At 39.2% G+C, this 22,579-nt stretch overlaps 1 protein-coding gene across 3 annotated transcripts in view; it reads left to right on the forward strand.

The window, feature by feature from the left end:
• Positions 1–21,167, forward strand: part of syt7b (synaptotagmin VIIb) — a 92,235-nt gene extending 71,068 nt beyond the window's left edge. For all 3 annotated transcript variants that reach the window (XM_051379381.1, XM_051379380.1, XM_051379382.1), the window contains 6 exons: positions 10,179–10,302; positions 14,088–14,355; positions 14,499–14,668; positions 14,975–15,089; positions 15,261–15,460; positions 17,226–21,167. In XM_051379381.1, coding sequence (XP_051235341.1) covers positions 10,179–10,302; positions 14,088–14,355; positions 14,499–14,668; positions 14,975–15,089; positions 15,261–15,460; positions 17,226–17,330 — 982 coding nt within the window. In that variant the 3' untranslated portion in view covers positions 17,331–21,167. The remainder of the gene's footprint in view (positions 1–10,178; positions 10,303–14,087; positions 14,356–14,498; positions 14,669–14,974; positions 15,090–15,260; positions 15,461–17,225) is intronic.
• The last annotated feature ends 1,412 nt before the right edge of the window (positions 21,168–22,579 follow it).

Raw genomic sequence — 22,579 nt, forward strand, 5'->3', positions numbered from 1 at the left:
CAACAGGGAAATAAATATGAATAAACCCAAAAGAGCTTACTGGCCTCGGCCAACCTCCACTCTGAACATTGAGTTTGTAAAAGCTTTAAAATGTGCAATGGTTTCTGAAATGGGGCATATCGAAGTACATACCAAGAATCCATTGTGCCCACACAGTAAATGATGGGACGTTCAAATACCAGATTGTGGATCACTCTGAATGTTTGGTCTAGAATATAATCCTCTATCACATTTTTTTGCTTTCACAGTTGATAATCATGTCCTTCTAATTCACTGATACAGAGGAATTTGTTATATTTTCAACACTGCAGGGAAGTGTTTATGATTCAAAACCTTTAAATGAGAAACATGCATGTTTGTTACTACAAAAAAAATATCCTTGAGAAGGTGGAATCTCCAGTGGGTAAGAAAGAGACAAACCTCACAGACATCATCTTTTGTAAAATGTCACACAAAATAAGCGAGGAATACGTTTCCAAAGTTTAAACTGTCAGGATGAAAAGTAAGCTTTGCATGCTTGTTTACACAGAGATGTGTATATGGAGAATACGTGATGCGTAAAAAATATCAAAAATAAGCTCCCACACTGTCAACACTTGTGGTAAATGTATTAAAAGCTACATTTTGGTTAAACAACCTTTTTTACTGCATTACTTGCTTGATGATGCAGTTTACTCTTCCCTTTTCGCTGGTATGTAATGTTTCTTCTTATTGTTTTTAGGTATTTACCAAAATTATTGATTATGTTTTGTTTTGTTCTTTAAAATCTTTGTCCTTTCCTGCCCCTTTCTGTGTTCTATTTTCTATGTTCGTTTGGATAATTGATTGCTTGGTCACTATGAATGATTGATAATTCTTTTGATGTACATACTGTATATATTACTATACATCTATTGCAGCTTGCAGTAAATGGATATTCAGGTTAAATGCCTGATAATGGTTGTTTGAATGAAATCAAGCTATTTAAAGGTGCACTAATCAATAGTTTCATATTAACAGTGGATTAAATTACTATGTGTAACATCTAAAGGGTCATTATAGTGACAATCCTACAGATAATTATGACCGGTTCCTTGCAGCTCTATGGAGAATTTTAGCTTCATTTCAGCTGTTTTCAGATAAAAAGTTGTAATAAACCCATTTTACACTACCTGACAAACAAACAGCAGACAGAGAAGGTTAGCGACTAGCTAGTGATCATAGTGGAGCACTTAGCAGCTAAAGAAACAGATAATTCTCTCACAAGTTGGTGAAGACCAATTTACCATTTACTTACATCCCCCGGGGTGGCTAGAAACACAACTGCAAATGAACTGTTTGCTAACACATTCTTTATAGGGTGATAATAAGTTGTGTTAACAACTTGATCCACTGCTATCTAGTGGCCACAAAAAAATTAATGAATACCCCTTTTACAAAATTACTGTTAGTGCGGCGTGCACAGGAGCTTGTTTTCAATATTTTCACCAAAGTCTGAAAAGGAACATTTTTAGTAAATTGTCATTTGGAGAGGACTTTAACAAGCACTTAAAGATTAACAGTGCATTATGGTTGCTGTTTTTAATAGTTTGTACATTGTTGGTATTGGTGGCCTCGGTGGGAATCAGACTTCTAATTTTGGTAGCAGTAATGTTATACAGCACTCGCTGAGTTGCACGATGCCTGACGGTACAGTATTAATCAAGCAGGAAGTTGTTGCCACCCCTTATCAGCTGGCATATCTGACTTTTTCGATTGTTTGTCTGAGCCAGCAATCACAGAGAGTCAAGCCTCCTAATGACTCTCCAGGCCGGCCACTGGTCCCTGTGGCAGCCTGTGGAGCCGGCAGTGGCCCGGGAGGAAAGATGATTGGAAAGAAAAAGCGATGTAGGTCAGCACAAACGAGGCATCTTTTTAAAAAAACCTGTCAGATCCAAGTCTGGAGCTCATTCACCATTTCCCTGGTTGCTGCTCGTGGCTACGGGCAGGGAGCTGATTTAAGAGAGCCCATGAAAGGAAAGTGAGGGGGACGTCAGAGCAAAGGTGACAGTGAGTGGTGAAAGGAAAAAAAACAATGTTCTTGAAGTCTTTTAACAAATGTTATTGACTTTTATCTCTAATTTTGAAAAGGATATGATGTGACTACAGTTTATTTATGCACAGAGTGTAATTTACAAAAGTAGCAACTCCCAGTGGATGAATCTCATGAACAAGGCAGCAGAAGTCTATTCAAAGAGCATCAAACCAGTTGAACACTGCAGATGGCTCCATTAGTTGTATTAGCCTGCGTGTTGAGGGGGGCGGTGGCCAAGTGATTTGTCCCTGTTGGTGGGGAGCGCTGAGTGGGCTGACACTGGAGCCTGGGTCTCATCCATCATGGGACATGGGACCTATATTGTGTTTCATGGTCTCCTAGGGCTAGTGTATGATCAGCAAGACCCAGATACAGTATGTTTATGGAGACACACTTCCCATCTAGGCCCTGCCGGTAACCCTCATCCCTCATGTTCTCACCCGTCCATCCATTTTCCCTCCCTCGCCCTCTGATTCCCATTCCTCTCCCCATCCCCTCATCAATTTCCTCTCTACCCATCTGTAGCTCTCATTTCGTTTCTCAACAAGACTTTTTCTCCTCATCTCTCCTTCATTCCCTCTCCACCTCTGCTCTCTGTCTCAATCTCTCCTCCACGCTTTGTTTAATTGCATCTATTAAACCTCTTTTTCTCTTTTTCCTCCTTTTTTTTCTTTTCTCCTTTTTTCCACTATCTGCTTTTTCACCTAATCTACCCTTTCCCGAGGGTGTTGACTGGCGTTGTGACGGGATGATGTCAGAGCAGCGCTTCTCTGTCAGTGGAGATAACTGTCAGCTCGACCAGACTCATTGCTGAACATCAGAAAAGGGAATGAGATTCTCTTGTGGACAGTTTTCATGCATTGGTATACAGTATATTTGCTTGCATGAGCTCTCTATAACATCCCTAGATCACCTTTAAATATCTGCAATAGTTGCAAGTGTTCACATGTAAGATTGATCTTGGGATTTTGGACACACACCACATTTTTATACTCACCCAATCTCTGCTCTGTTTCTTGCTTGTTTAATTCACCTAAATGATAAAAGTCAATTTTATTTTATATTGTTTTCTCACATGAAGCTAGCAATAAAAAGAAATGCAATAAATCTTTGTCACTTTATAACTTATCTCATATCCTAAGGCAGGTTAATTTAATTATTTTGCTATGAATTCTAGAGAATGATAACTGAAACTGATAGAGGGTAATATACGAACAAAAATAGCTTTTTCAAATGAGATCTCTGGTGCACTTTCTATTACTGGTCGAGTTGTTGTCCGGGTGCTCGCACACAGTGGACAGCTGAACAGCTAGACAGCACTATCAGAATACATTTTTAGCAAATTCTTACAGACAGATAAAACAGTGAACAATCTTCTCATTCAACTCTGTCTCTTAGAAATTACATTTCCACACTACTAATTTGTTTTGACACAATAAATGTTATTGCTGCTTAGATTATCTTCACTGTAATGTGTTTGTCCAGGGAAAGAAGTGTTAGGATTTTTTTGCCACAGTCAGGGTGGATGATGCGAGTTGAAAGCACAGGACTTTGATTCTGTAGATGGCTTAGATCAAACTAACAGTCAGACTTCAGAGAAACATCTAAATTTATATGTTGCACAAAGCTGCTTAGTTTTTAGTAAATTACCAAGCAACCACATCAAACTGCTCAGCTCTTTTCACTTAAGCAGTTTTAACCATGAAAAGTTGCATCATGCTTCCATTGCTAAGAGTGAGATGTTGAAGAGAAACAATTGAAATATTTTGTCAGCAAACATTTTGCTATTAGTGTTTATTGACATAATTTCTGAGAGTTAAGGTTGTCTTTGCACTAGTGCAAACAGGTCAAGATGTTTTTTGTCAAATAATTGAAAGAATCTGATTTATTTCTCTAACATATAATTAAAACACTACTCAAATGCAATATTCTATCCAGATGAAACGTAAGTATACATAAACATAATGTAGGGAAGTGCTTTGAATGGATGATTAAAGAGAGATAATTTGAGACTGAATGTTCTACTCTATTGCCAAGCATTTGACATTGTTTTTATTCCCATCAGTTTTCACACCTCAGAGTGGTTATATTTAGAAAATAAGATCTCCATGTCTGCTTTATATAGTGTGTGTAGAGATACTTAACCATCGCTAAGCAGAGAAACGGCAGTTAGATGTGCGTGCACAACAGACATCCCATTGTATTCTGTGTCATTTGAGGAGTGCCTGCTCTGAATCTTCTTGGGTTTTTTTTTTTCTTGATCCAGTCGCTTTTCTTGTAATTACTGACATCATATACCTTTATCAAAGCTGGGTGAGTGAAGCATGCACTTTTCATTTATTCAGTCTTTTTTAATCAGTGTTAAACAGACTCTCCAACAGACAATACACATGTGACACAGGATGAGATAAGATATCTCTGCATTGTCCCCTGGGATGTAACAACCTGCTTTGTTCAATTACACAGAAGATGGCTTACACCTCAGTCCCAGATTGAGGCCATGAGGTCAAAAGTCAGGGTTTTGAGTTTCAACGCATCAGATTGAAGTGGTCGTTCTCCAGGGACATTGCCCTCAACCTCCAGGAGGATTGCATGTGTGTGTGTGTGTGCTCATTAGCTTTGTTTGTTGGTAGTTAATTTGTTTGTGAGATCAGAACTCGTTTCAGTCTGATGATCCAAACTGTTTTATTAACTGGGGAAAATGTGCAACTCCATAGTTGCTAATTTCTGTCATTGCCTGTTCATGGGTGGAGGTTATTCTGCTTTTTTTTTTTTCTTTTTGGCATTTATGAATCAGCCATTTTCAGCATGAGTTCACACATACCCAGTGGTACGTGCTGTGGTGTGTTTGCAGGGTCACAGGGGGTCGGAGAAGTGTAGGTATGAGGGAAGTCAAAGAGTTCCAGGAGTGTGTTTCAAAGGCTTTCTAAATGTTTAGTCCCTTTGCCCTGTGGGCTTTTTGCTATTTTCAATATATGCCCCTCTCTGTGGAACTTCCTTGGATTTTACTGCCCTCTTTTGAAGGCTCCCTGTTACCATAGTTACTGCAACCCCCGAGTAAAATGCATGATGGTAGTGAGTACAACCTTAAGTGGGAGCACACATTTCAGTAGTCATGGTTACAACAACCTCTAAAGAATGAATTATGTAACCGGTGTTGTGTTTTAGACGAGATAGTCACTAGCTGGCAGAAAAGGGGGCAACTCATAGCTACAGATATTTGTTCCCTGTGTTTGGGAAGATTCCAAAGTTTATCATATGATATATAAATATCATGATACACATGCACTAATTTTTTGTTTCTAGAAATTGCAACACTTCTGAGTTTATGTTGTAGTTGTGTCAGTCACAATAACTGCAGTGAGAATAATTCTGTTATTTTATGTATAATAATTCCTCCTTCTCTTTTCTTAGTGTTACACAGGAGTATTTCTGCAACACGTCTCATAATTTTCTTTATATCTCTGGACAAAAAGCTAATTTGAGGATGTAGATTTGAGATATTATGCAACGTGAGTGTGTGTGTGTGTGTGTGTGTGTTTGTGTGTGTATATTTGACAGTGAGTAAATATGTATATTTACACGCATGGATAAACTCACTTCTCTACCACACCCAATTGCTCCATGTCCCCCAGGCCGCTGCCATGTCGACAGTCGTGATTCGAGGACACTCTGTGCAGCAGCAGGTCTTTATTTTCCTTTCATGTCACGAAACATTGTTCTATGGTGACCATGACAAGCAGACACCACAACTGTACTTGTCCTTTAGTGTATTATTATGCTGATTTATCTCCTTTAAGGTGTGTGTTTCCCCAAAAACAAACTGGTAAAAACTGGTAAAAAAAAAAAAAAAAAAAAAAAAAGAAGGGGTGTTTTGATCATTTTGGTTCATTTAATTTACAACTTTTTCACTTACAAAACTGCTGACACATTTCTGCATGAAACCTTTGTCAGAGCATATGACAATTAACTCTCTTTGTAAATGATGCGTTGAGCAAACAACAGAACAATTGCACTTGTACACCTGCAAGAAGATTCACAATGCAGGAGAAAAACAGAAATTAAAGAAAAGGAGAAAAAGATTACATAAAATTAAGAAATTGTTTTGGGGAAACAAATAGCTGTCCTTTTCAGAGCTGAGCCACCCAACTAGAAGTGCACCTGTTTCCTCTTATGAATTCATTGCCTCTTTTAAAATAAGACAGGATGTCATCACTTTAACACACAATACATAAGATATATTTTCACATTACTACAAATAATTTGTTTTAATTTGGCTAGTTCATATTTGTGGTTTTATCTTCTGCTTGTTAAATGTATGAGTTGACACTGACTAGTCATGCTATGTTTTTAGTTGATAAATTAGGTCATCAACCTGAAGCTTTGATTTGCTTCCTATTAGCTACTGTGATAAAACTGTCTTTAGCTTTCATTTTCTACTTTATGACAAATGTCGTTTTTAGATCTCCACCTGGTTAACTGCCTATCTGCCTGTGTCGTCTGTCTGAGTCTCTCAAGTACGATAGAAAGGGAAGATTTACAGTATTTGCTCTATTCATTTATTGTCCGACAAACTTCTTTCCTCTGGTTACTTTTACTGGCACAACTGACAGCCTTTGACTTTATACTGCATTAAATTTATGCAAATGTTACAAAAACAGTCAGACTTTCTGGTTGGCTCAGGGCCAACATTAACTACAACAGTTTTTATATGCGCTGCGTTAAGGTATTGCATGTGCTCTGCATGGCTGAGGTGATTTATAGCCAAATATTCACAGCAGCACAGTAGAATGAAATGCAGATCTCCATTGTGAATAATGGAGAAAATTCCCAGCTGTGTTTATGTAAGGTTGATTGTTTGAGATTCATGTGGTCTCTGTCTGGTGTGTTGGGTGTTGATTTAGTAGGGTTCAGTGGGCTGTCATTGAGCCAACCCCTCCTACAAGTAAGCGTTTATAGAGTCCTTGGATAGAGACCCAGCTGACAGGCATATATTATGTGCTCTATAGTCAAAGTGGGAAATGTTTCTATGTTAAAGGCTTGTTTAGGGGTGGGAGGTGACATGTGAAACAATTTATCCTCATCTTAAGAGCTTTTTAAATACAAAACTTTTACACTTCAGGTGGTTGCTCTTACACTATAAAACCTGGAAGATAAACAACCAATCAGGCGCAACCATTGAGAAATGTGTAATTTTTATGTACTAGAAGCACTGCTGAGAGTTTAGCGTTGGCAGCTGACACTCAAATGGCAGAGGATCAGATTTACTGCGCCAACAACCAACAGTCTTCAAACCGGTCCCTACTATTCCCACACTGTGAAAACATGTTTGAAAATATAATGGTGACAAAACATGCATTGTAATTTTTTAATGTGCATCTGCATATTGATTTCCTTTTGGTAATAAATCAACTGAAAATACAGGTTTGTTTGGGGAAAAATCAAACCCTTTACATTTGAGTAAGGTAGAATGTTTTAACCATTTCCTTTCTGTTGTGGTTATCAGAGCAGATCTGGGACATTTTGTCAGTCAGTCGGTCTATTCCTCTGTTCTTGTATACATTACATACCACTCAATATAAACTCAATATAATAATAAAAACTTAAATCATTTACCAATTTTGGTTCTTTCCGGCTTTCTGGAAGAAAGACACGTTATCTAAAATGTTGTGGCTTTCTTTTTAAACGATCTGCTATAATAGTCACAATTTTTAGTGAAGGGGCTAAATGAGGCAAAACAGTGGGTCCTTGAACACAGAACATTACAGTACAGGTGGGAGTCAAGTCAGTGGCACAGCCAGGTGTGATGTGCATGACTGCCATGTGTTATGTAATTATTTTAAGATATAACACATAGTTCCCTGATGTGTCAGGGGCTGATATTAGGGGCTGTAAACATTTTTAGCTTTCTCTGCGTACACCAGGTTGACCTTGCAATAAAGTTTATTTCTTTCTTCTTTCTCAGCAGATACATTAAATAATAAGCTGTATTTGGCTGGCCTCTGAAACAAAACCATTGCATTTTGAATTACGTCTGCGCTGCATTGTTGGTGCTCTGACCTGCAGATCACAGGAAATAAACGCAGAGCAACGAATCAATTATTTTCTCTTTCACACCATATCCTTTTCTCCTCCTCTCTGTGTTTCTCTGGTTCACTCTCGCTTGTCTCTTTGCTGTACAAACCCTGTCCATCTCTCACCCCTCCTTCTCCAGCCTCCTTCTATTTTGTTTGCCCATGTAACTTGTCAGTTTGCTTCCTTTCTCTACTTTAGAGCATCCAACTCTTTACCCAAAACCAAATCTGGTCTGTTTTGTTTCCAGGCTTTTATCTTGTCTCTCTGCTCTTAGTTTCTCTTTCAGCTAATGCTTGTGTGTGTTTTTGTGTGTGTCTGGAGATGTCTCAGTCTCACATTAATTTGAGTCAGTAACCTCACTTTGTTCATTCTATTAATCCTCTAAGTCTTAACAAAGACAAATCCTCTCCTTCACTTTTTCTCAACCTCTGTGCACAGATAAGTCTTCAAATGTATCTTTCCTTCTCGGATCATCTTTCCCACAATACCTTCATCTAATCTCACTCCTGCTTTTACCTTTGTGTTTTACAGCTCACCTGCTCCCTCGCACACTATTTCTGTCTCTCTGACTCCTTCTGTTTTTTCTCCCCGGATCGTCTCTCTCACAGCGATAAGTGCTCATTAGTCTTATTTGTCAATATGCCTAGACGGGTATCAGATCTTTGTATTCCGCCTGTTTAGCAAATTATTTCATAATGTGAACCAGGAGAAAAAGGTACCCCTTACTTATTTTGGTGTTTTCTTTTTCTCTATCTTTTTGTTTTAAGTGATCATCAGTCAGATGTTTTATTGTTTATTTCTAAAGGTCTTGTTCTGTATTGGTTTTGGTTGATGGCATAGTTTTCTGCATGGACACTAAGAGTATGTGAAGTGATAGGTGGTGATGGACACATTTTCAAATAAATATATGTTTAGCTTGGGGGTATGTTTGATATAATTATATTCAAACATTGCAAGAAATTGTTTCAGATGACTGTATCTTTCTTTAATGCAATACTATTGCAGTACACAGCTGCAAAGCTCACTACAGCCTCTGTTGCTTGACAGACATAAACTACATGATCAAAAGTATGTGAACACTTGAACATTACACTCAGTTGTAACTGTTGAACAATTTGATCCCAAAGCTATGGACATTAAAGTGATAGTTTGGCATTTTGGGAAATTCTTACCAAGAGTAAGAGACTGAAGAGATGAGGAGATTGATACCGCTCCATGTTTGTCCGGTAAATATGAAGCTATTGCCAGCACCCTGTTAGCATAGACTGGAGACAGTGGGGAAACAGCAGTTGCCAGGCAGGCAAACAGTGGAGGCTTTGAATGGATGAAAGTGGCCAAGTGTAATGTGTAAATTAGTGAGCCTTCCTGATAGACAGATTCTGTTACATTTGGACAGAGCTTGGCTTACTGTTTCCCCAAGTTTCTAGTCTAAAAGCTAAGCTAAGCTAACTGGCTGCTGCCTCCAGCAACATAATTAGTGTACAGACCTGAAAGTGCACACAGATCTTCTCATCTACATCTAAACAAGAATCAGATGGTTACAGCCTAACTAGGAATGGCAAACTAGGAAAAAAGGGCCTAGCTATACTTTCGACTACCTCCCTCAAGAGTCTCCCATGATTGCCTTCATTTTTATGGGAAGGCTCCCACAACATGTTGGAACCATGTTGCTCCCATTTAGCCACAATAGTATTACAGAGGTCAGGCACTGATGTTATGTCATAAGGCAGCTGGGCCTTATAGACCATTGGTGTTCCAGTTCATCCCAAAAGTTTTTGATGGGGTTGGGGTCAAGTTCCTCCACACCAAACTTGGGAAAAGCAGTTATTTTATAGACATCTCACTGTTTGCAGAGGCAATGTACCTTCCCAAGACCATTGCCACAAAATTGTAAGCACACTATTGGCTAAAATCTCATTGTATGCTGTACATGAAGATTATTCTTTCACTCAAACTGAAAAAACGTCCCCAGACCAAAGGTACACAGAAGTATGTGCTGAATATGAACTTGTTTATGTATACATGCGTGTGTTTGTGTCATTTTTAACAGAACTCCAGGTAACAAACCAGGCAGCAGCCCCAGAGGTCAGACCCCAGACGAGACCGGACGGCGCCACGATGCCAACTCCTCTGTGTCTGACTTGGCCAATTCAGTCACCAGTGACATGCTCATGGTAACACACAATATCAACACAGTATGTCTGCAGCCCCATGAGACACATTGATACGCCACTAACTCATCTGTGGTCTGTCTCTTTTCCGCATTGCTGAACTCATCTATATTAAGAGGAGGAGGACTGCTGTCAGCAAAGCCTTTTAAATCATAATAAATGAGATGGCTGAAAGACTTGAATAGGGCTTTCAGATCGTCTTTCCTAATCTAAGATGAAAGTTACATGCAGGCCTTGAGACAAAGAAGTGTAAGATAAGTCGAAGGGGGTAGATGAAATAATTTAAAAAAACTAAATTAGACTAACTTATTGGTAATTAATCAGCATTGTAAACATTGTCATGAAATGAGGTTATATTAGACTATGTTGAATTTAGCTCCTGTTTATGTTGGCTTAGTTTTTAACATATAGCAACTAATCCTCTTGTTTCATGCAGTTTGAATGTTTGACAGTTCATTCTTGACATTGGAAACAGTTGACAAAACAGTTTCCACTCAAGGTCCACTTGCTCACTGTATGACACGCTCTGTAGCAGCAGATGAAGTTTTCTCAATATTCATGGAAATTAAGCATTAGTTCAGGCAGAGCACTGTAGTCATAGTTGTATTGGCATCAGCTGTTTCATAGGTGTCTCATTTACAGCTATGTGGCCTGTGTGGCAAGTTACAGCGCAGCCTTAATAACCCTAACCCTAACAGTTATATGATTTTCTCACCTTGACATGTCTCTGAATGAACTGTAGATTTTCCAAAATGCACGAGCATCAAAATCAGCTGAAGAAAGGTTTGTGACTTGGTCGAAAGATCAAGCAAGTGAATGAACTCTGTGTGGAAATCTGTTTTTGAAATTTTTGTCAAATTAAGTTTTTGGAGTTCTGTTGTTACGTTGCTTTAAAATCTGACATCAAATTGTTGATCGCAAGTGTTGATTTAGAGATGACAAATACTGATAAATGCTGTAGCTAAAATGACCCACATTTATAGCAGCATTTGTGATTGAGATCAAGTTAGTGTTCAATGTTCTGATTCCACTTGGGTCATTTTTTTGTAGTTTTGGACATGACCTCTAGCAGTAATAATATCAATTTAATTATGAAATGAATGGCTGAGATCAGGCAGCACTGCTAAAAAGAAGACTATTAGGGCAAGAAACGCAAGCACTCAACCCCCAGATTAGCCATCCGTCATATGTGTACAGACTTGGTTTAATTTACCTTGCCTGCCAGATCATAGTAGGGGTTGGGTTGGTAGAGTGGGTCGTCCACTAATCAGAAGGTTGGCCTGACTCCTCCTGCTGCATGTCGAAGTGTCCTTGAGCTGATACTGATACCCCAAATTCACTATGTGTCATGTAGAGTAAAAGTGCTTGGAGTGGTCATAAGACTAGAAAGGCACTATACAAGTACAGTCCTTCAACCATTTACAGCAGTTACTTTGGTGAAAGTTTTTTTTTTTTTTTTTCAGAATAAAGATAGAAATGATGGGAAAAATAAGACCAAAGTTGTGATAAAACCAGAATTATCCCTTAAAACCACTTTGTATGAGGTGTTTACATTTATTTGTCTACCACCTACTGTGAATAATATACATTGTGTTTGTTCTGGAGAAGGCAGAAAAGAAGGCATACACACTTCAGTTCAATTGAGCAAAGTCCGATGAGGAGTGTTTCCTCCTCTACCTGTCATCACTCAGAAAGTACTGTCTTCATCCCACTCAGCTCAGCTTACCCACCTGTAGAGCATCGGAGTTAGTTATTGCCACATCCCAGCTGACTGAAACATAGAATAATCATCACCCTGAAGTGAGACACTGGGAGGGGAGGGGATGTGCGCCTTATTCAGCGAGGATCGGTAATTAGCTGTGAAAGAACACGCAGTGCTGTGGGTGCCGCGAGAATATGGCAGTGGGTATGAGCAGTGTGTAATTATGTGGGTCTCATGGTGTGTCTGAGGAATTCACAGTGGTGGTGCTTAATGATAATACTCATTCTGGGCAGTTTTGCCAAAGGCGTCTATATATTACACAACCCTCCTTTCATGCTGAAAATACCCATCTAGCACTTTTGAACCACTTGTGCTGCTGTAGGAAAAGCAGTGGCAGACTTTATTCCATAGATTATATTGAGAAAAAAAAGATTGAGAAGATTGGCACTGAACATTAGAGTATATATACATCCAACCGTTTCAATGGGGGTCCTGTCTGTGTGGTTCTTCAGGATGTACTCTGACACGGCTTTCATTTTTGTGACGTTCACAGAGCCATGGATAGTATGGTGTGAGTTTATCTTTGCCTCTGTGTCATCACACATCCACACATTTGCAGAGTTTATATGTTCTTTATTTGTTTAATAGATAAGGCGGAGGATATTCTAGTTTTTGTTACTGTCAACAAATCCCATGAAAAGACTGTTGGGGACTACTTTCAGCTGCAGATACACGTTTACTTGGCTAGTGAGTATTTACAACGGCAAGACGGTGTGTGATTGACTTAAAATAAACTACAGATTTATTTTATTGAAGGAGCATGTCAGCCAGTGCAACATGTGGCTAATTGTTGAGTTTTTTTATTTATTTATTTTACAATAGAAGTCAATGGCACAGAGGAATAAGCTATATCTAGGCTTTAGCTAGACATAAAATACTTGCTAGTGGAAACAGTTTATTGTTGGTTTTGGTCTTTTGCAATAACCAGAAATATAGAATATAACCAGCTGTATCCTGGCATCTTCTGGTGCTCCAACAGAATTTGCATCTGCACCTGGGTTGTTTTGGTTTCAGAAAAAGAAATAAGAGAACAAAATGTAAGAATTGAATGAGAACGGAGGACTCTTGGGGGAAAAAAAGAGAAAGCGCCCAATGCAGAAAATGGGGGAACGCAATTTAGGCCAGCTGTTGGGTGGAGGACTGCATAATGAAAGTGATCATATTCAGCATGGAGAATGAGACTGAGCAGCACCATTAGAAATATGTGGGAGAATATGGAATTGGATATTACATTTCTGGAACTGCTCCTTGAGTAATGCCTCTAGCTCCTCCAACAATCAGATAGGACTTTTCAAACTGGATTTGTACCCGTCCCTCAGGCCACGTCTCCGTCAGTCAGAGAGCCTGTCTACCAGGAGATGATCTGCCTCTCATCGCCACACAGCCATGGACGCTTTCTGCCTTTACTGCACAGCAGACATGTGGCATAACATTATGCTAGTTTGCCCATTAGAAGCTGTGTTTTTGATGTTGAAGTGCAGAATTAGTGCCCCCCCATGGGCTGGAGCCCAAGATTCCTATTTTGTGTTAGCGCTTTTGGAAGTGTTTCTTCTGAGTGTGAACATGCTGTGAATATGGTATGAATATGGAGTTTCACCTAGTGGTCTAATGCTGATTGTATTGTGCTAACTGAGAGCTGTTTTTAAAAATGTGTACACCTCATTTAGCTGTGTCAATGAAGATAGACTAAATATTACAAACACCTCTTAGTATAATACAATATAGCTCAACAGCACCACAAACTACACCCATCAATAAACTTGTAATTAAGTTTTTACCTCCGGGTTTAATTAATGATAAAATAATAATTGTGAAATGTGATTTGGTCTTAGCTTATAATGTAACAATAAATCATTTTCTCCTCCAAGGATGTAGGTGCTCCTGGTGTGCATATCTTATGAAGAGAGTGATGAACCAGTAATAAACCAATAAAAACTGCCTTCATTACAATGTAGCTAAAACATATCACCATCTAATGTTGAATAAAAAAATAACCTTTATCTCCTCTTCCCCCCGTATCTCTTAGTTGTCTCCAGGTTCGGAGGAAGATGATCATGAGGGTCCGGTGTGTGAGAAACTGGGTCGCATTCAGTTCAGTGTTGGATACAGTTTTCAGGACTCCACCCTCACTGTCAAAATTCTCAAGGGTCAGGATTTGCCTGCTAAGGACTTTTCCGGCACCTCTGATCCGTTTGTCAAACTCTACCTGCTGCCCGACAAAAAGCACAAATTGGAGACCAAAGTCAAGAGGAAGAATCTAAACCCCCACTGGAACGAGACCTTCCTGTTTGAAGGTTCGATGGAGGAGGCTTTCCTTATGCCTTTAACATCAACTTAACAAAGTTCTCAGCACATGCAGGCTAAGCTTAAGCTGTTTATTTGCATCTGTGCATCACTGTGACTTATCAAGACTTTGTTGTGTCAATTTCTTTCTCAGGATTCCCCTATGAGAAGGTGGTCCAGAGGACTCTATACCTGCAGGTTCTCGACTACGACCGCTTCAGCAGGAATGACCCCATAGGAGAGGTGTCCATCCCCCTCAACAAACTGGACCTGGCCAACATGCAGACTTTCTGGAAGGAGCTGAAACCATGCAGTGATGGCAGCGTGAGTAAGATGGAAAAGGGGGGGTAGAGGAAAGAAGAGGGAGAGGGAGGAGGGGAAAGAGAAGATGGGACAGAATGTAACGGTGATGTCATTCCTGGCTGCTGTGATGCTCCCGGGGGAGATGTGGCAGCGTGCTGGTGGGAGAAGAGATAGAGGGGAATATGGAGAGGCTGACAGGTTGACGGAGAGAACACAGGCAGCCACAGGAAGAAACAGAAATACACAGTAAGCAACAGAAGGGAGAACAATGTGAAAAGGGGATAAAAAAGTAAACAATCCCGCTGTTGTTGTGTATGATTTCTCTAGGGGAGTCGAGGGGATCTGCTGGTGTCTCTGTGCTACAACCCCACAGCCAACACCATCACTGTGAGCATCATCAAAGCCCGCAACCTCAAAGCCATGGACATTGGAGGCACTTCTGGTATAGATGCTCCTTCATCTCACTTGTCCTTTTATTGTTGTACTTCTACATTATTGCTGCTTCAAAATGATAATGAGAAAATTGTGTTTTTTGCTCACCACCACAAAATGATGGCAGTGAAACTAACATTGCATTCAATGATGGTAAACTAGCGCATTTTCCTCTCCTCAGACCCCTATGTAAAAGTGTGGTTGATGCACAAGGACAAGCGTGTGGAGAAGAAGAAGACGGTGGTAATGAAGCGCTGTCTGAACCCTGTTTTCAACGAGTCCTTCCCCTTTGACGTGCCTGCCCACGTGCTGAGGGAGACCACCATAATTATCACTGTCATGGACAAGGACAGGCTCAGTCGCAATGATGTCATTGGAAAGGTATCTCCTTCTCTCTTCTTCCCTTCTTCTTCTTCTCTTTCTCTGTGTTTTTCGGACTCTGTGACAGACCATCAGCAGCCGATCACTGAGCCAGTCTCTACTGACCCCTGCTGGAACACGCAGACCAATCTTCTGCATTGTAAATTAATAAAGAAAACAACAAATGAGTAGATTTGAAATCACTTTATTTTGAGTGTGAACCAGTTGTTTGTATTTAGACACCAGTGGCATGCAGGCCAACCCAAGTATATCCTCTTATGTGTATCCCCTTAATGTACATTTAATATTATAACTAAATAAACGTGGAACGTGTATCCAAATTCCCCCAACTACAACTGGAATATCCTTTTTGATTTTGATATAGGGCATATCGTGTTATTGTCCATTTGTTGCCTGAACATTTCATTTATGATTCAGTTGTGAATTGTCTCTAAGAATAACACGTCTATTGCCCCAAGAGATGATTGGCTAGTCCAAATTGTTTAAGGATCTAATATTTCAGTTGTTGTGTTACTGTTGATACATGTGCACTGAGTTAATTAAATTGATTAGTTAGTTTAAGGGTCTGTTATTTCCTAATTATTTCTATTTCTTTTTGTTTCCTCAGAAAAAAAAAGTAATTTGGTGCAAACTTGGGACATAGGGACGAGTTCTGAGAACTAATTGAGTTATTAGAGTTTGGTTAGTTATGGTCAGTTAGATAGTTATTAATTTAAGAATTTCTTTGAAAGAACTGTTCAAATTTAAGCACAAATAAATATGCATTCATTATTTATTTATTATTGGAAACTTAATCTTTCATATATGTTCAACTGTGTGGTTAATGTAGTCAAAGTCACATTTTTGCATGTTCAGCTGACTTTGTGTGCCCTGACTGAAAGAGTGTGGGCTACGCTAGCTCAATATTAATTGAAATTAATTAATTGGAAGTGTACCAATTAAACATGGTCTCTGCTTCAGCTATAATTGTTGGCAAATTAATTTTTTCTTTTCAGGAAACTTCCTAAAATTATTAGGAATTTACAGACCCCTAAAATAAAGCATTGCCTTAGTTTCTGCTATTCCATTATTTCATCCACATTAATTTATCCCATTACTGATTCATATAACTCAGCTCCAACCACATCAGTCCCAATTCCCAATACCCACTTCTCTATAAGTATACTGAAGAGAAAAGCTCTTACACAATTTATAAATGTCTGTCTACAATGCTGGAAAGACCACAAAGCTCAAATCAAATCCTTGTTCCTTCAGACACTGTAAGAATAATCTTTGAGTTGTGCACTGCATGAATGAGCTATTATGCTCTCTGTCATTAATGCACATCTACTGTAATTGCAGGTGCTACATCCTAGATAATATATATTATCTGCCTACACACAGCAGTTATAATATGTTGCCTATTATACCACAATCATAAATAACTTGAAACTGGTCAGAGGACAATGAAACACAGTATTCCCTGTGACATTTACAGATCAGGAGTTTCTTTCTACATGAGAATTACTTAAAGACTCAGTGTTTGATCGTCATTAGTGTCAGCATTAGCCTTTCTCAGAGTATTTCAGTGAGTGAAATCTCTTCCTCTAATGGCTCCTTTTCTGCCCTGGATTTGAGTTAAATTCCGATTAGAGTGGCAGCTTAGTGGTGAAAGCAGGGATAGACTTAACTTACAGTAAGGTTTTTTTGGGGGAAGGCTCTTTACAAATAACATCAATATCTGTGTGACACTACATGTGTTACATTGGCTCTCTCTTTCTCACAGATTTATCTTTCATGGAAGAGTGGCCCTGCAGAGGTAAAACACTGGAAAGACATGATGGGTCGTCCTCGCACTGCTGTGTCCCAGTGGCATGCTCTCAAGGCCTGAGGAACCAACAGTGTTTTTCCCCTCAGAATTCAGCATCAGCCTCTCAGCCCCTGCCCTCAGCACATATCCCCTACCCCCTAACTGCAGTTTTGGGCTGCAGATAATGTGTGTCATCTCTTTGTTCTCAGGCCTCTTTGATATCCTCTGCCCTTAGTCCACGTGACACCATCCTTAAATTTCACCCTTGTCAAGTTCTGATTCCCACCTGACCCCCTCTCTCTTTGTCTGAACTTAAAAATGTCTTTGATGTCTTTCTTCACTCCTTCCTTGTGCCCTCTTTCTTTGAGATGTTTTTTTTTCCAAGATACTCCTCAGTCTTTCCTCCACCTTGTCAAACATTCCATGTGTTTAACATCAGAGCAGTACTTCTTGCCACCCATGAATACAAACTACCAACCAAAAATGGATCAAACTGATATTCCAACCATCCTCTGTGGTGGCAAGATGGGCTGTGTTCAAACATACATCTGAGTGTGAATTGCGCTGACCTGTGCAACCCATTTACCAACTACATCTGGTTTTGCAGTGAGGAATCTTCCACTTTGCTCCTCGCCTCTTTCTTCAAGTCTTCTTCCGTTACTGTCACTATTCCTCAATACCCTTAAAATGCCTGAAAAATCAGGAAAACCGACACAGGCACTGGAAGAGTGATGGGCTCTATTTAAAATGGAATTAGACTGGAATTGGACTCTGTCGCTCAACTCATGTTTGATCTTTTTCACTTTTCACTCTTTCTCTGGCACCACTGTAATAATTCTCCCTTGGCTGGAACTCTTCGTTGTCTGTGTGTGCTGTGGGTGATGTGCTGTAACCCCAAATGAAGTTCTTCAACAAAAAAAAAGGATATGAACATGAACATTTAACGCTGGTCCAATAGGGCAAGTGTAAAAAAAAAAATATATATATATGATCCTATTTTCTTGGAAAAGAAATCCTGATGGACAGAAAAAAAAAAGAGTAAAGTGATTAATGTTGTGTTTTATTTTTGTTTTTCAAAAGAATTTAGAGAATCAACCTGCTCTTCCAGACACAGAAAATAAGCAAAAAGCCAGCTTCCATAAGTGTGGAAGTGTGGGTTAATGGATGTGTGTATGTGTGTGCATGTGTGTGTGTGTGTGTGTGTGTGTGTGTGTGAATGAGGGAGTATTTTGGACTTGCACAGCTAAATTAAGATATTGCTGAAAACAGCAAAGCCCTTGATAATGATGGTGAAAACAAGGTATTGTTAATATTTGTGGTTGTATTAGCTGAAGATGTGGGGAGGTCACTAAGGTTAAAGGGTCAATCCACCCAAACCACAAACACCCATACAGTGTTTTCTAATATACCCTTAGTGGTAACAAGCCAAGCAGATAGTTTCAGATGTATATGTTGTGGGTTTCATCCCCAGAAATCACTGCTGCCATGGCAAAAACAAAGGAAATAAACAGGATTTCATTGTGCTGCTCACAGCATTTGAAATTACTTCAAAAATTCAACAGCAACATGTCTTTCCAGAAACACTAGTCTGGTTAATTGGACAATCCACACACCCCTCAGTGATGGGAGAGGTCTCAGTGGTACCATGCAAACTGAAACTTTTCCACATGGCTTGATACCACAAAGTGTAATTAGGCAAAACATTGTTTTTGTTTTGATGACAAAAAAATAAAATAAATAAAATTCCCCATGTTAGCTTTATACTTGTTTTCAACCACATCTCACAGTTTTGGACTCAGATGGACTCAGCTGAAGATCACATGGTGGTAAACTTGCACACAGTGGAATTACATCAGCACGCTCTAAGCCAAAAGCATCAGTGATGGGGCAAAAGCTGCCACACCTTGGAGAACACCAAACAAACATCACTGGACGCAACTTGTGCAAGCCAGGAACTGAACGTGGTTCTTCCACCATGAGATCTTGGATTAAACTGAACAAATTCCACCCACTGAGGAGGATCATGAGACACATTCAGTAGGAAAAAGCTAGAAAGTAGACCTTGAATTTAGTTTTTCTTTTTTTTTCTGTCAAACTACATTCACATTTTGTGATTTTGGTGAAGTGACTATTTATGAATGCAGGCAGTAAATGACTAAATGTTAGGGTTACATATGTATAATGTATGTAGTTTGTTAAGAAATCAGATGAGAAATAGATCAGTTAATCTGAATCAAAATGCACTTTTTATGTCACCCAAGTCACCCTCTGTGTCTATCAGCGGCATTAATCAGTGCATTAAACCTAGAAAATGCATTACAGAACCCTACAAAGCTTTTCTTTTTTGATTTTTACAGAGTATTATGAGTCCAAGGGCGATATTAGACCAGGTTTTGTGTTATTTTGGGGGGTTTTGAACAAGGTACAAGTCAGTCTTCCAGTTGTTTTCTTCACTGCCTGAATGTGACCTCCCCCAAGTCCCATATAAACATGTGATGATTGGATGAATGGAAACAAATGAAAGTAATAATATCTGGGGAAAAACTCTTTTTACATTCCACTGTTCGTTTTTGTCTACTGTATGTGTGTGTGTGTGTGTGTGTGTGTGTTTGCACTGTGGGTGAGTGTCAATATTCAAACTTTAGGTTGTGTGATTGTACTTACTGTGAGTCCCTCTGTGTGTGTATATATCTGCACTGAGTTCTATTTTGCCAGTTTAATACAGAACAACATTGTTTACCGTTTTTATTCTGTATGAAACAATCCAGATGTACAAAGAAATATGTTTTTTTAAAGTTGTCACTTCTTTAAGAATCACTGCACTTGTTGACGATGATGCTGGAACAAACCTCTCTTCATAGCAAGGTTATTTTCCTCATGTGTGGTTTAAAGGACGTTTGGATTGGGTGGAGGCAAATCTGTTATACATGAGCAGAGAGTGAAGGTCAAAGGAAAAATGTCACAACCAAGCTTTACAACAACCCTAGATAAAACCTGTTTTCTTCTGACCGCCAGACAACAGATTTTTGGTTCAGACAGAAGCAGCTACCAACATTTTGTCCTATCTGTCCTTCTTATCTGGGCCGATCTGATTCACCAAGATCAAAAAAATGAAAGGTGGCACCTTAACATCAGAGCTGACGTTCCCCCAAAACACCCCCGTCGTGCACACATGCTTTCTGGCACAAAGTGTTCTGTGTGTGCCTTATAAACCCTGCCACGCCTTGCTCTTCACCATATGTGCTCCCTCTCCAAGTGTCAGGGAGGGGGGAGGAAAGAAAAGGTGAGATAGGAGATAATCATCACCTCTTTGCATCACTGTTAGCTACGTCTCAGGTCAGAGCAGAGCATCGGAGCATCCCAAAATAACCAGGAACACAGTCATGTGTCTGTCTTGATGGCCCGGTGTGTTAAACAAGGCATTATTTTGAATGCTGCTGACAAAGCATTACATTCCAAAGGCTTAGTGAAAGTCACTTTAATCAATGCAAGCTAACTATTGTATAACAGTCAGGGTTTGGTATATTTTAGTTTTAAGAAATCTTGTGTGTCTACACTCTTCACTGGCCAAATAGAATAAACTGGTAGATCTTGGACAAGCTTGCATTTTCTGATTTAGGGCATTCTCTTGGGGGACTGCTTGAGACAAAGAGAGGTTAACCAGCAGCATTTTAATTTATATACTGTACAAATGATTGTGAAGTGTCCTGTATGAAAAAAAAAATCATCAGTATTTACTGGGGTTGTTTGTCTGTCCTTGGTATCACTCAGCCCCGTTTTCACTCCCTTTTCTCTTTGTAGTTACACATCCGTCGGGTGCACAATGTTAAATATCAACCATTTATTTTTTTGAAATCTGTACAGTGTATATAAAAATATAAATGTGTATATAAAACAAAGATACTTCTGGTATTGTTATGAATTTTTCAGAGGCTTGTTTTTATTATTTCTTTTGGTCATGAATGTATTATAACAAAAAGGTTTATACAGTGTAGTCGGTTCTACATGAAAGCATATGTGGAAGAAGATCCTTTACTTAAGTAAAAGTACCATACATCAATATAAGAATACTCAGATACAAGTCAAAGTCCTGCATTCAAAAACCTACTTAGGTAAAAGTACAGAAGTATTTCCACAAAATGTAGTAAGTAGAAAGCAGTACTGCAAAAAACACATGATAGTTTTAATTACTGTATATAGACTACTGTATTTTAGTCCAGTGGTCCCCAACCACCGAACCAAAGGAGTCAGCCCCCTCCTAAAGGAAAAAAATTCTGCTACACAAATTACACATCTGAGAATTTTAGAATTTTTAGAATTTTAGATGTTATAGCAGCTACTCACAGTATTTACCTATTTCAGTGAATCTGCCAACAACAGCTATTAACAATTTCCCTTGCCTGTGACCCTGTCATATTCTTTAAGATTATTACGTGTTTTTAAAAGTCCTAACCTGAAAAATAACTGATAACTACAGCTCTCGCATAAATCTAGCAGATTGAAAAGTAAAAATATTTCCCTCTGAGATGTAGAGGAACAGAAGTTAAGAGGCATAACATGGAAATACTCAAGTAAAGTAAAATTAGACATAAGTAAGTGTATTTAGTCACCTTCCATCACTGCATGCAGAAGGACTGAGGTAAGTCAACTTACAACACAAAAATACTATCTAAAACCATGAGGTTTTGAGTGTAAACTAGAGACTCTAAGTGCAGTTTTCATCTAAGAAACAAATTTCATAGAGACTTGCTGCTAACTCACTGTCAATCCCAGTTTGGTCTGATTTTGAGCGTTGATACCATCAATTTCTTTTGTAGAAACTTAATTGCAAACACATGGACCAACTGATAAAGCCACAATTATTCCAGCCACTGCTGGAAATACATCCACACTCTATTTTACTCTCTTGTAGCTCATGCAGAAAGAGGGCCAAGATTTTAAGGGTAATTAACACAGATCTTGGTTGGTGCAGATCTCTAGAACCAAGGAAATTGCCTGCTCTGCCTCCTACACACTACATTTCACTGCATCTGACATAAGATAACATCTAAGAGAAAAACTCTGGCTGTATGTAATGTTGAGAAAGGGTGTTTTAATTTACCAACTTGTCTAAGATCCTCAAAGTTAAACCAGCCAGAAGTATGTCTTACCAGTGAGAGCAGTTTTCCTTTGCGCTCCTCTGCTCACGACTCTCCAGCAGACATGGGAAGACAAGATGAAGGCTGGGGACGCTGGTGGTGGTGGTGGAAAGAGGAAACAAGAGAACATGAGATTGAAATTCCAGGGGAGCAGAGGGTGACGGCAGGGCTGAGGATAAAACAGAGAGCTGT

Source organism: Dicentrarchus labrax, unplaced genomic scaffold (assembly GCF_905237075.1).
Source record: "Dicentrarchus labrax unplaced genomic scaffold, dlabrax2021, whole genome shotgun sequence".
NCBI classification, from domain to species: Eukaryota; Metazoa; Chordata; class Actinopteri; family Moronidae; genus Dicentrarchus; species Dicentrarchus labrax.